The 12921-nt window shown below is 41.2% G+C and overlaps 1 protein-coding gene across 3 annotated transcripts in view; it reads left to right on the plus strand.

Moving 5' to 3' along the window:
- NXPE3 (neurexophilin and PC-esterase domain family member 3) overlaps window positions 1-12348 on the plus strand; it is a 46871-nt gene extending 34523 nt beyond the window's left edge. For all 3 annotated transcript variants that reach the window (XM_024578080.4, XM_045185932.3, XM_045185933.3), the window contains 2 exons: window positions 7858-8064; window positions 9825-12348. In XM_024578080.4, coding sequence (XP_024433848.1) covers window positions 7858-8064; window positions 9825-10375 — 758 coding nt within the window. In that variant the 3' untranslated portion in view covers window positions 10376-12348. The remainder of the gene's footprint in view (window positions 1-7857; window positions 8065-9824) is intronic.
- The last annotated feature ends 573 nt before the right edge of the window (window positions 12349-12921 follow it).

Raw genomic sequence — 12921 nt, forward strand, 5'->3', positions numbered from 1 at the left:
GCAGATGGAAGCAATGTCCTTTTAATGTTAAAAGCATGTATATTATCACACAGCAGGTATTGCAAACACTAATGCCACAGGGACTAGGTACATAACACGCTTGAATCCAGCAGGGTGGGTATTAGTCACATGCATGTCTTGTGTGAGTGGTGGAGAGGAACTAAAGAGCAAAGACCGTCTAAAGGTGGGGAACAGCCTCTTCTCAGTTCCTGCTGCATCATTTCCTTGAAGAAATATAGACCCAATTTGGCAAGATCGATAGATTTTTTTCCATGAAAACCCAGAAATTTTTTAGTATGATATCTGCAGATTTCCAAACACTGACATCCAGTTTGGAACTTTTAAAATACTGTGTGGACGAAATAAAATCTGTCAGTGCCCCCGGTGCTGGCAGAACACCACCAGTCTGTATGTCTGGTGCCCGCAATCATGTACCACAAGAAATCCCAGTCTTTTCCTAATGAGGAGATGTATTTGATTTACTTAAACCCAGTGAATTACTAATTGGAGAAGATACACATGTGGAACATAATTAATGGCATTACTTATCTTTCCCTGCCTGGCCCGCAACCCTGCAGCTGAGATGGTAGTAGACCTGTTATCCCCAGTAGTACTGAACTCCTCACACCTCCTCCTCTTTGATACCGTGGGAAGCCCTGTCCCGCTACTGCGTCTCTCCTTCTCTCCTGCAGAACCTGTTGTTTGGATTGCCCTCCTTGCCATGTCTCTGGGTGTCCGGTGGGATGGTTGGTGGGAGGAGTTTTGGATGGTTTACTTGTGTCTGACAGGTCTTGAATTTCATCCAAGAAGTGATTGTGGGTTTGTGACATAGGATTGTGTTTAGAAAGAAGGCAGATTCAGTAATTAGTGAGACTTTTGATGGATTTTTAGAGAAAGATTTTTAGAGAGAGAAAGCAACCATGAATCAGTAGGAGCTGAATAGCCTGGCTGTAAGAAAACCATCTTGGAGCAGGTACCATACACAATTGGAAAGAAAAGGGCAGTAGTTGTACAAGGGTGGGCAAAAGGAGGTTAAATTACCAGCCATCATTACATAAAAGAAAAATCGGAAGTAAGGATATACAATAATAACAATAACATTAATAAGAAGGTAAATGATACAAATACATAATATAATAATTAATAAATGATAATACAAGAATAAACTGTTTCACGTACTCACAACCGTGAACCTACTTTTGCTCACCCCCGTGTATGTTATGGAAGTCCAGCTTGGCAGAAGTTCACTGAAGTTCACCCTGTTGCTATGAGGGGTTCCTCAAAGATCCTAAATGAAGGACTCATACTGCCCCTCCCTCCCTCCCTTCATTCCTTCATCTCTTTTAAGAGTTTTTTTTTGTTGTTTTCAGATAATTTTAGATTCAAGAGTTACAGAAATGCTAGAGTTCCCACATAGCCTTTACCCAGCTTAACTTACACTGACATCTTAAGTGACCACAGAACACTTACCAAAACTAAGAATTTAACATCAGTACAATATTATTAACTAAGCTATAGAATTTATTTGGATTTCATTAGTTTTTCTACTAGTGTCCTTTTCTGTTCAGAATCCGGTGCAGGACCTCACGTTGCATTTCTTTGCCATGTTTCCGTAGTCTTCCCTTGGTGGGAGTTCTCAGTCTTTCAGTATCTTCCATGACCTGGACCCTTCCGAAGAGCATTCATTAGATATTTTTTAGCATATCTCTAACTTTGGGTCTGTCTAATGTGTTCCTCTGATTAGAATGCGCTTACGCATTTTTGGAAGGAAAAGCACAGAAACGATGTTGTATCCTTTTCAGGGACTACCTGATGTCAATGTGCATTGCTAACCATGTGCATTGTTAACCTCGGTGCCCTTTAAAAGGGGTACGTGATATTGATATGTATGGCTAATGATGTTAGCCTCGATCACTTGATTAAGGTGGTATCTGCCAGGGTTCTTCACTGTAAACTTATTTTTACTTATTTCTTTACTTTTAAGACTTATTATTTGTATCTTTGTGTTTACTCAGTATTCTTGAGAGCTACTCTGAAAATGTATAGGCTGAATAATGTCTCCCCCAGATCCTAATCCGTCAAATTTGTAACTGTTACCTTATATGGCAAAATGAATGTTGCATATGTGATTAAGATAAGGGCCTTAAGATGAGAAGGGATTGTCTGGATTACCTCAGTGGGCCCTAAATGCAATGACAAGTGTCCTTTTAAGAGGGAGGTAGAGGGAGATTGTGTATAGAAGGCAGAAGATATTGTGAAGGTAGAAGCAGAGAGGGATTAGAAGCTGCCGTGCTACTGGCTCTAAAAATGGGGAAGGGGCCGGGAGCTAAAGAATAGGTCTACTTAATGAGTGGGGAAGTGGACTCTTCTCCAGAGGCTTCAGAAAGGAACACGGCCTGCTGACATCCTGACTTCAACTCCTGAAGAGGCTCTAGAAGAGGCAAGGACACAGATTCTTCCCTACAGCCTCCAGAGAGAGTGTGGCTCTGCAGCAGCCTTGGATTTGGCCCAGTGATACTGATTTAAAGTTTTCGGCCTCCAGAACTGTAAGAGAATAAAGCCACTGAATTTGTGGTAATTTGTTACAGCAGCCACAGGAAACTAATACAGAGACTACATACTCTGTTTCTGCTTAAACTTTCACCCACTAATTTTAATATTCATCAGTAAATCTTGTAGCAGTTATTTCTGTGGTTTTCTAATGATGACTTGCTGTATGTATCATTCTTAAGACATTTGTTAATTGGAATTTTTCTGTAAGAAAAAGTTGTCCCTTCTTTCCCATTTATTATCAGTACTGACTCATGATTATCTGTTTCAACTTTTGGACTATAATTCAATTCAACCATTTTTTTGTTGTTCAAAATAGTTTGGCAGCTGGGAACTTTTTCCAGTCTGGCTTCTATGCCCTTTCGACATGCTCTCCTCATTTTCTGCTTCGCGTTGGTTTGTTTGTTGAGTGCTTCCTTCCTGGCGCCACAAGATGTTTCAGGCCCATGTTGAATTTTTTTTTTTGTCGTCCTGGCCTTGGAAGCGTTCAAAGTCTTTCTCCTTTTATTATTTCAGTTATGAATCTTATATTTCAGAGGGTTTTTTCCCTTATGAAATTCTGTTATTTATGTATTAGCTAAATGATTTTTCTATAAGGTAAAATTATCCTAAAGTACATATTCAGCGGCTGCTGGATTGCTTGAGATTGCCAGTGCTGCCCCCATACATGGGTGTAATTCCGGTCAAAAGCAAAGCAGCACAACTTTTAATTCGATGAGACTTCCTTACCCAGGACGAGGGCCGGCTTCTGACAGGCTTTCTCAGTGTCACAGTTGCTGCTGAATTCTACAAGCACTGTCCTGAGGTCCCCCGACTATCATGACCTCACGGCTGAGGGACTTTGATGGTTTCTAACTTCATTCAAAACTAAACCGGAGCTCATATTTTGCGGGGAGCTTACTGACAGTTTAGGATAGGACTAGATCTGATATGAACATCTTTGTAGTTCTTCACTGTTTTTCTTTATCTGTTGGAATATATCTTATACATAATGGAGCACACAGATCATAAGCATATAGTACATGGAGTTTTACACTTGTACATACCTTTGTAAGTGTGGTAGGCTAGATTCTGAGGTGACGCCCAGTGATCCTTGCCCTTACTAATCCCTTCCCTTCAATTATATGGCCAAATTGAACTTAAAAAAAGAAAGAGATTATCCTGGGTAGATCTGATCTAATCAGACAAGCCCTGAACAGGGACCCGTTTCTTTCTGAAGAAAGACTGAAAAATGTGAGAAGGATTCCATGTGAAGGAGATTGATTCTGAGTTGATGGCTTTGCCGATGAAGGAAGCCACATGGCAAGAAACAGAGGCAGATTCTAGGAGCTGAATGAAGGGGATTCCCTGGCTGACAAGGAAACGAGAGACTCTGTCACAAGGAGAGTAAAGGGAAGTAAATTCCTTATAACCACAAAGAAATGAATTTGGCCAACTGGAATGAGTGGGGAAGTGGATTCTTCTTCAGAGTCTTCAGAAAGGAACCTGGCCTGCTGACATCCTGACTTCAACTCGTGAGACCTGAACAGAGAGCCCAGCTGTGCCGCACCTCGCACTTTTGGCCTACAGAGCTGTGGGGAATAAATACACCTTGTTTGTAAGCCACTAAATTTATGGTGCTATGTTACATAGCAATAGAAAACTAATAAGTTACCACCCAGATTAAGATATAGAATGTTTAGAACATTTCCTGCACTCCAGTATAGCCCTTTACTGTTGAAAAATGTGCTTTCACACTCTTACAGCACTGAATTTTCACAGCCCTTTACAATAACTAGGAGCTTACTTCATAGGCAGTGAAACCAAGATGTAGGTCCAGTTGACTTAGAAAATCAAAAGGCTCATATCCTACATAAAAATTCCAACTAACATTCCATCTGGGGAAGGAAGCCCACTTCCACAACTGTATCAGGAATATAATGTACGTCTTTGAAAACAGTACCTCCCTCTCCCACTGCCCGTCTCCACAACGGTCTGAGGAGCGTTGGCAAGTCACTGGGATGCGCTGTCTTCACCTTTCGGCGAGCTGTTCTCTGAGGTCCCTCTCAGCCTTCTCTGAATCTGCAGGTGTTTCTACGTATACAGCATGTTTAGCTTTCCTCTCTAAAATGCCTAGCTTCTAGGGCACAAAAATATAAAGAAAAAACCAAATTCCCAGTGTTTTGTAGGGGGTTTCAAGGGTAACTTCAAATTCAAGCTCTTATAATTGTGTAGCCAGGACCCTCATATCCCCAGCACTTGACTGAGTGTGCCTCAACGGCTGGACTCCCTGTCCTCACTCCTGTGTCCCTGGGGTGGCCTCCAGGTATCCCTGTGCTCACGGTGTTCCCTGGTCACGGGATTATTTGGCTCTGCTCCTTCTCTGTCTTGTCTTTCTTTCCTGTCATAACCGTGCACTCCCCTGCTGCCTGGCCTTTACTGTTCTTTTGTGAGTAATTCTGGGCCATAACATTAAGGGACTGTGCACACATATACCCATCCTTAATTGTCTTGTATCTCTCTCCAGCTCTTTCTAGATAACTCAGGAAAATTTATCTCTGCTTTTCTCTAATTTTGTCCCATTTGTGGTTTAAACGGCCCTCCTTATGGCTAATGAATGAATGACAGCGTTTGGAGGAACATTTAAGCCATGGGCTGTAAAAAGAAGCCAAGATATTTTAGAAAAGCAGGGACCTTGCCTGTGAATAATTAAAACTATCCCCTGTGTTTTGCTTGAAGATGTTGTATCTGCCTTTACAGCCATCTCTGTGTAAACTTCACCGTCTATATTCAAGATAACCATAAAATTGCATAGTAAGGCATTATTCATTTTTAAAATTACTTTTATTCCACATGTATAGTAACTAGGGGTCATATTACTGGTTTAAGAGGCTTTCATACCTCAGTTATGTTATGTGAAAATGTATTCTGAGTTCTAAGAAATGCTGACACTTGGCTGTTTAAAATCCTGTCAGGAAATGTTTTTGTCCCAGCTGACCAGAAGAGGGCAATGTAGGTACATGCATTTCAATATGTTCTGTTACCTAGAGCTGCAAGTTTAAAGGTCAGGTTCAGTAATTGATTTGCTTTGCTTGTCTTAAGTGTGGTAGTAAATATAATTACCATTTGAATAGAAACGGTAATTGTTTCCTGTGTGATACACACTTTTCTTTATAACATGTATTTGACAGAGAATAGCCGAGTCTACTGAATTAACTGTGGTAAAAACTGTAACTTCAAAATCACTTTTAATTCCCATCCTAGTAAATATTTTGGAGCTCTCTGGCCTGTGCAGCTTGATCTTCCAATAGAACTGAGTGAGCTTTGGGCAAAGTGTGGTAACATGGTAAAGCCACACTTAGTACATGTTCAGAAGTAGTTTTTGAATAAACCAAATAAATATTTGAAGGAAGAGAATGAAGGGGCGTTTTTTCTTTAGCCAGCAGCCTAATTCATCTTTATCCCTTCTTTCTTCTCATTCCTTCATCCATCTCTTCATTTATTCAATAAATGTCTAAATGCCTAACAAGGTCTGGCAGTTGCTGTACTTTATCTTTCATTCAAAGTTTGAAAGAATCTTGGGGCAACAAATGGGTTAGGGAATTACAGATACCTGGCTGCATCCCCATCCAGGGTGTGCCCGGTCACTGTCCCGTGGCAACCCCTCCTACAGTGTCTGTGTTGATAGGGATCATTCTGAATGAGAACTCAACTCTGATACGTCACCGCCACAGCCCGTGATTCACAAACCTCACAAACCTCTCCAGCACGTTGGCAGTTTTGCCCCCCTAATTCTTGTAACAACAACAAAAGAATATAGCCTACCCCCCTTTTTTGATCATTATATTTGCCAAATAAAACTTTCAGAAGTGATGTTTATTTTTCCATTTAGTCCTTGAACCCGCAAAAAATTAGCAACGGCCTTCGAAAAAAGATTAAATACGTATTATCCACTAAATAGGGCATATTTCTTGAAGGGCCTAAAACCAAAACAATTTTGAGTAATAGGGATAATATCAGTAAATCAAATTAGGTGAAAATAGTCACAAATAGAGGACTAAAACTTAGGACTCATATAAACATTTGGATTTTGAATTGTGGTTTAACAGGTGAGACTATAGAATTACTGGATTATGATCGAGGTTTGAATCTTGGGGTGTGTAAGGAAGTGATATAAGATGTTTGCTGGTTTTCTGAAGGTGCTGGATTTGAATCAGTGTTAGAAATGAGTAAGTGTACTCCTTCAGGAAAAAGCCAAAATCTAAAGGCTGGCATCTACAAACATCTGTTTTTGAGAGGCGAGGTAGCACGATGGTTAACAGCAGGGACTTTGGGGGTCACCTGCTTGGATCTGCAATTCCTGGCTTGGCTGCTTACCAGCCCTGGGGCCCAGGTCATGTTGTGTAACTGTTCTGAAAGGTAGGGGGATAATAATGGGACCTGCCTTAAAGGGTTACTGTGAGCATCTTATTAAACAATACATTTAATTGCTTACAACAGCATCTGGTGCAAAGTGAACTTGCAAGAAATACTGATAGTTCCTCTCTGTTTTGGTGCCGGTAAAGCATGTTGTTTCCACAGTGGCATTTTCCAAGGAGGTGTTAGGGCAGAAGGATGTTGACTTTTCCTCTGAAAGGGGTCCTGGTACTGTGCTGTCATGTGTAGTTAGGCTACAACCATGAGTACATGCTGCCGATGTGCTGTTACTATTGCTCATTAAGCGTATCAGTTTTCTGAACCTTTTGTGTGTGGGGAATAATTATTTAGACTGCATGTCATTGGTTTGGTTCTCTGCTAGTTTCCTGAGTTAATATTTGACTGTAGGAACCATGGGTTAAAACTTTCCTTTTAACGGGCCTAGAAACAGTGGATTATTACTATGCATATGTAAAATATGAATTTAAGTTGTTAAATTGCCTCACAGGCATTTTGATGAGAAACTCTTCTATTCTGAGACAATGCTGGACAGTGCTTATATCTACACATTTCCTCGCTTTTTGTTTGCCTTCATTTTTGGCTTTGGTAAACACATGGTTAATCAGAGGGAATGCTCAAAAAAAAAAAAAAAGAGGAAAAGTCCCCTTGTCCCCTTCTGTTTACCAACACCCTCACACCCATTTCAGATCTTCCCATTTTCGTGCAAAGGAGAACTTTTTGAAATAAGAGGAAAGTCTGGGATTTCTTTGAGACGTGACAGCAGGAAATGTAAGCCAAATGCTGTCAGGCTAACAAATATTGGGTCATAATTGTATTTCTTGGGACATTTTTCATGTGTGGCTTGTTGGAGGAGAATTTCAAAATATCTCATGTTTTTCTTTTTCTTTTCAGAAACTAACAACCTAGAACTATCTCAAGGCTCAGGAACCTTTCCTTCCGGGTACTACTACAAAGATCAGTGGAGGCCTAGAAACTTCCAGATGCGCCGGTTTAATGACCCTGACAACGTCACAGAATGCTTACAAAAAAAAGTGGTGTATTTATTTGGGGACTCAACAATCAGGCAATGGTTTGAATACCTAACTGCGTTTGTTCCAGGTTGGTACTTTGCTTTTTGTTGCATAACTCTTTCCAACACACGCGAAATCAGCTCTGAAATAAGCAGACTCACTCGGGTGCCTGAAGAAGGGCATCAAGTGAAAAAGCAGGTATTTCTCTGTTGGACTAAAGAGGTGTCCTAACCCTGGAAAGATGTGTGATGGTTTTCATCAGTAGTGGGGTTGTACCATATTGATGGAAGTACTGGGTCCTTGTTGAAGTTTCTACCACTGATTAGCTGTGTGACCCAGGACAGGACATTTGCTTCTCAAAGGGGCTTCACATTTAATTTTTGGAAGGAAAGGAGGAAGTAGATAGGACTCTAAAAAGTGAAAAGTTAATTCCTATTTCTGTTGTGCTTTTTTTTTTTTATTGAAACAGACATAGCTGAGTTCTAGTCCATAAAGCACAAATTAAAAATCAAGAGAAAGGAAATCATTTGTACGGCATGATGCTAGCCACGGCTTGATGTCGGCCAGTCAGCCGGGCCTTCCAGGAGTTGCTTGGTTCTTAATTCTAATGACGTAGTTTGGTATTTCCTTTGATAGCAGCGATCACATTGTCTCGATCATTTTCCACCGTACCCTTTACTGATAAAGCTTTGTGTCAGTGTTTGATCTTGATCAAAAGAAAGAATGGTAGATTGAGCTTTTAGTCAGTTTAAATGGGGTTAAATGCTAAGTAGTAGTAGTTTAAGTAGGACAGTCCAGAAGAGGAGCCTGGGACGGAAGGGGAGTGAAACCTTCACTTTAACCCTCAGAGGAATGTAGTGCAATTATAGTTTGGTATTACTTCTTCAGAGTCGACTGGAAACACCTTGAGGGCAAGGAGTGTGGATTCTTCATCTGAGCTTTGCTGGCTTTTAGCACTGTAGTGGCTGGCACTGAGTGGGTGCTTGGGAAATTTCGTTGTATTGAGTTGCCAAAGATTACTTAGTCTGTTTTCTGAAAGGCATCCATTGGAATATTTTGGAATGTGAGACAGGGTTCTTTCCTTGTGGGGCATATTAAGTGATGAGTTGTATAGTTTGTTAGGAGTAACAAGGAACCAGTGATTTCTGGGATCTTCAGGAGATCTCAAAGGAGCAGGACTTTGAAACACAACCTACATAAAGGGGAGGGAGAGAAGGGAATTCTAAGTTGTGCGTCTGTCTTTGTTATTCTTATGACAGAGCTAGAAGTTCTCTAAGATATTAACATGATTTTCCATCCATAGGGTGAAATTGCAAGTCAAAAGAACAGAATTGCTCCTTTCTTTGGCTTATAGCAAAAAGGGGTATTTAGTTATACAATAGCAAGAAGAGGTATTTGATTACCATATGTGTTCTTTAAAAAGCAGAAATTATAGCCCTTGCCCTGGAAGAAATATTTATTTCTTCCAATAATAATGTGTACATGTTAAGTTGATTTTTAGATATTCAACAATCAGTACAAACAGGAAGATTTCTTGCCCTAACAGAGATAAACAGATTATTTTGCTTCTTAGGCATAGACATAGGTATAGAATCTATCACTGATGTTATTACGTGTAATGTTATGTTTATGGAGTGATTTAAATAATAACTATGTTAGAATCAAGGCCAATTGAGGCAAAGCGGGCCAAAGTGCAGTGAACCTAGGTGTTCCCTTTATATTTGTATTGTGTCTTTTTGTTGTTGTATTTTTATTTTAAAAACTTTCTGAAGCCGCCAAGAAAAGAATAATCAAAATATATGTACTTGATTTGAACATTTTTATGAATTTGAGTTTTCCTTATTTCAGATTTAATGGAGTTTAACTTGGGTAGTCCCAAGAATGTGGGTCCCTTCCTTGCGGTGGACCAGAAGCACAACATCCTGCTCAAGTACCGCTGCCACGGTCCGCCCATCCGCTTCACAACCGTCTTTAGCAGTGAGCTCCATTACGTGGCGAATGAGCTGAATGGTATCGTGGGAGGGAAGAACACCGTGGTTGCCATTGCTGTGTGGTCGCATTTCAGCACCTTCCCCTTGGAAGTGTATATCCGGCGGCTCAGGAACATCCGTCGAGCAGTGGTCCAGCTCTTGGATCGAAGCCCTAAGACTGTAGTAGTTATCCGGACAGCCAACGCCCAGGAGCTGGGGCCTGAGGTGAGCCTTTTCAACAGTGACTGGTACAACTTTCAGCTGGACACCGTCCTTCGGAAGATGTTCTCAGGGGTTGGAGTATATCTCGTCGATGCCTGGGAGATGACCCTGGCTCATTATCTACCCCACAAGCTCCATCCGGATGAAGTTATTGTAAAGAACCAACTAGACATGTTCTTATCCTTTGTGTGCCCCTTGGAGACCTAGCCTGCCCTGAAAGGGGACTGGTGGAATCACTTTCAGTGACCTTTGCCATCACCTGCATTACAGAAGGTTTATGGATGGCCCTGTGGAGAGATGGCCACCATGGATATATGAACTTTCAGAAAGGGCTGGATTTTATATAATGACTTGTAAGGAGCTTAGAAAATGCAGGTTACATTATGTCTACCTATGGGATATTTTCCAGTCTGGACTTAGCCATTAACACCATTCACACACCGTATTGTCCTTGCAACCAAAGATGCAAATAAGTGTGTTTGAACTAACTTCTCCTGGGAGGGGAGATTACTGTGCTAAAAAGTGTGAAAAATGCTCTGACCTAAATGGAAGGGACCAATCTGGCTGGCATTGGAGTGTCTGTAGCTTATCTGACAAAGAAAATTGAGCACATCGGCATGAACAGCACCGTCAGACGCTCTTCAGCCGGGCGAACTAACGCGGCTTCTAATCAGTGATTCCTGTACCACACTGAAGACTGCCAGTCTGTTCCCGTGATAATCCACTTTTTCTGCATTACTTGAAAAGACCAGTGTCCTTGCCCAGAATTTTTAGTGAGAATATTTACGATGTCCTGCTTTTCTCTAGAAAAGGAGCAAAAGGGAGACAGGAAAGTACTGTGTACGAAATCTCAGTATTCAATTGACATTTGCATTGGGTTATTTTACTTATTTATTTAGTTCAGCTGAATTTTGTATTGTGAATACTTATTCTAAAATAACCACTTTTGGAACTGGAAGAGTAAAATCTATACATGGAAATTTATTTTTGTGCTTTGAAGCTTGAGGGTTTTAAAAATCGACTTTTATGTAAAGAGTGTTACTGTTACGGTAAATTTGTAAAAATCATTTCCATCTATTTCAGTTGTTTCTTTTTTGGTTGTTATTTTTGTTAATGGTGAAATAGCACCAGATGTTAGACCTCGGTCCTTGAGTTTGGCTAAGAAAAGAATTCAGAGCCAAGGAACTCAAATATAGGTGAAAGTTTATTTAGAAAGTCCCAGAAGCAGAAGAAATGAGTCAAGGAAGAAGTAAGCCAGCTGGGCCCCATAGACTCAGGAAACAAGTTACAGAAGCAGAAGAAGGGCCCTTGAGCTTAGGAGAAAGAAAGGCAAAGAAAATGCACCTGGGGGAAGGGGAGAGGGAAAGGCATGGGTGTGCTTCTGAGAGAGAGAGAGAGAGAGAGAGAGAGAGAGAGAGAGAGAGAGAGAGCGCGAGAGAGCGAGCACGAGCGAGCTAGCCTTGTTCGGTGCTTTTCTTGAGGGTTTTTATCTGGAGGTCTCAAAGGAGGATCTACATAGAATATTCATCAGCTTTTCCGGTATGTCTTTTCAGGATCGAGGTCTTTACTGATTGATCGGCCAGGGCAGGGGGTCTTTAGTCATTGCAGTTGGTCCTGAGGTCAGCGAGGGCATCACCTGGCCTTGCTGCTTTACTGTGCCTGGAGCAGAAACATAACTGAGGCCAAGACGTTACCTTTCGTTTGACCAAAACTCTGTCTCTGTGGTCAAGAGACCTGAGGCTTTGTTCCTAAGATCACTTGATGCTGATCAGAACCTCATTGTCTTGAGGGCTTAAGGGAGTGGTTGTGCGACGGCTTGTGTAGGAGCTGAATAGACTCTTCTCTGGCCTTGGTGTTCCTCCTCTAAGGGGGTCTACCACATGAGTAGAGGCATGCCCGGGGAGGGAAGGTCAGGGGAGGGTCCTAATGGTGATATGAAAGGTCAGAGGGTCTAAACCACGTGACCAGACACATGCCAGGGGAGGAGACTTTCACTCTGGGGGCAAAGTTTCACCCTACATTACTTGTCCTCCCAGTTTTGTCCTGGTGACCTTCCATACCTGGGCTGTCATCCCTACTGTGCTCATGCCTGTCTAACTGCCTACTATGTCATTTTCAACAGCATACCAAAATTAGAAATTAAAATCTCATTGGAAATTAAAGTTAGATATTGAACTCTATGACGAGTATTTCTTGATTTGGGCACAAGGTACATACAATTCTCTCCTGGTTGGGATTCAAAAGCTGCTATTCCTACTGGCTATCTTCAAATAAATTGTAGTTGAGTAAATTTAAATGAGTTTAAGTTAATTTGGGGCCATTTGTAAGTGCTCTTTTCTTTTTTGGCCACAGTAGATTATAGTCTAGTTTTATTTACCCTAAATGGATGCGTGAGAAACGGGGGAGGCTTTAGAGATGAAGACGGATGCTTAAAGCATGCCTTGTCTACTATTTCAGGGGCTTTACCTATAACAATTAATTCTGATCATGATCTAATAGTGTAGGTGGTGCTTAACTTCATTTCATAGATGAGGAACTTGAGTTGGGTTTTGAACTAAGTGAGGTATGTGAGAGCCCTTAGCACTTTTCACCACAACTTGTTGGACTTTTGTAAAGAGAAGTTTCCTTGTTTTGGAAGAAGTTTTGAGCATTTCCTCAAGGATTGCTGGAGGAGGCCGAGTTATCATCTTCCCTGGAGAATTTCAAGGAGAGAGCGGACACTGCTTCTCTAGGGCTTTGGAGTGCTGCTTGTT

The sequence above is a fragment of the Desmodus rotundus genome, chromosome 2, assembly GCF_022682495.2.
Source record: "Desmodus rotundus isolate HL8 chromosome 2, HLdesRot8A.1, whole genome shotgun sequence".
Classification (NCBI taxonomy): domain Eukaryota; kingdom Metazoa; phylum Chordata; class Mammalia; order Chiroptera; family Phyllostomidae; genus Desmodus; species Desmodus rotundus.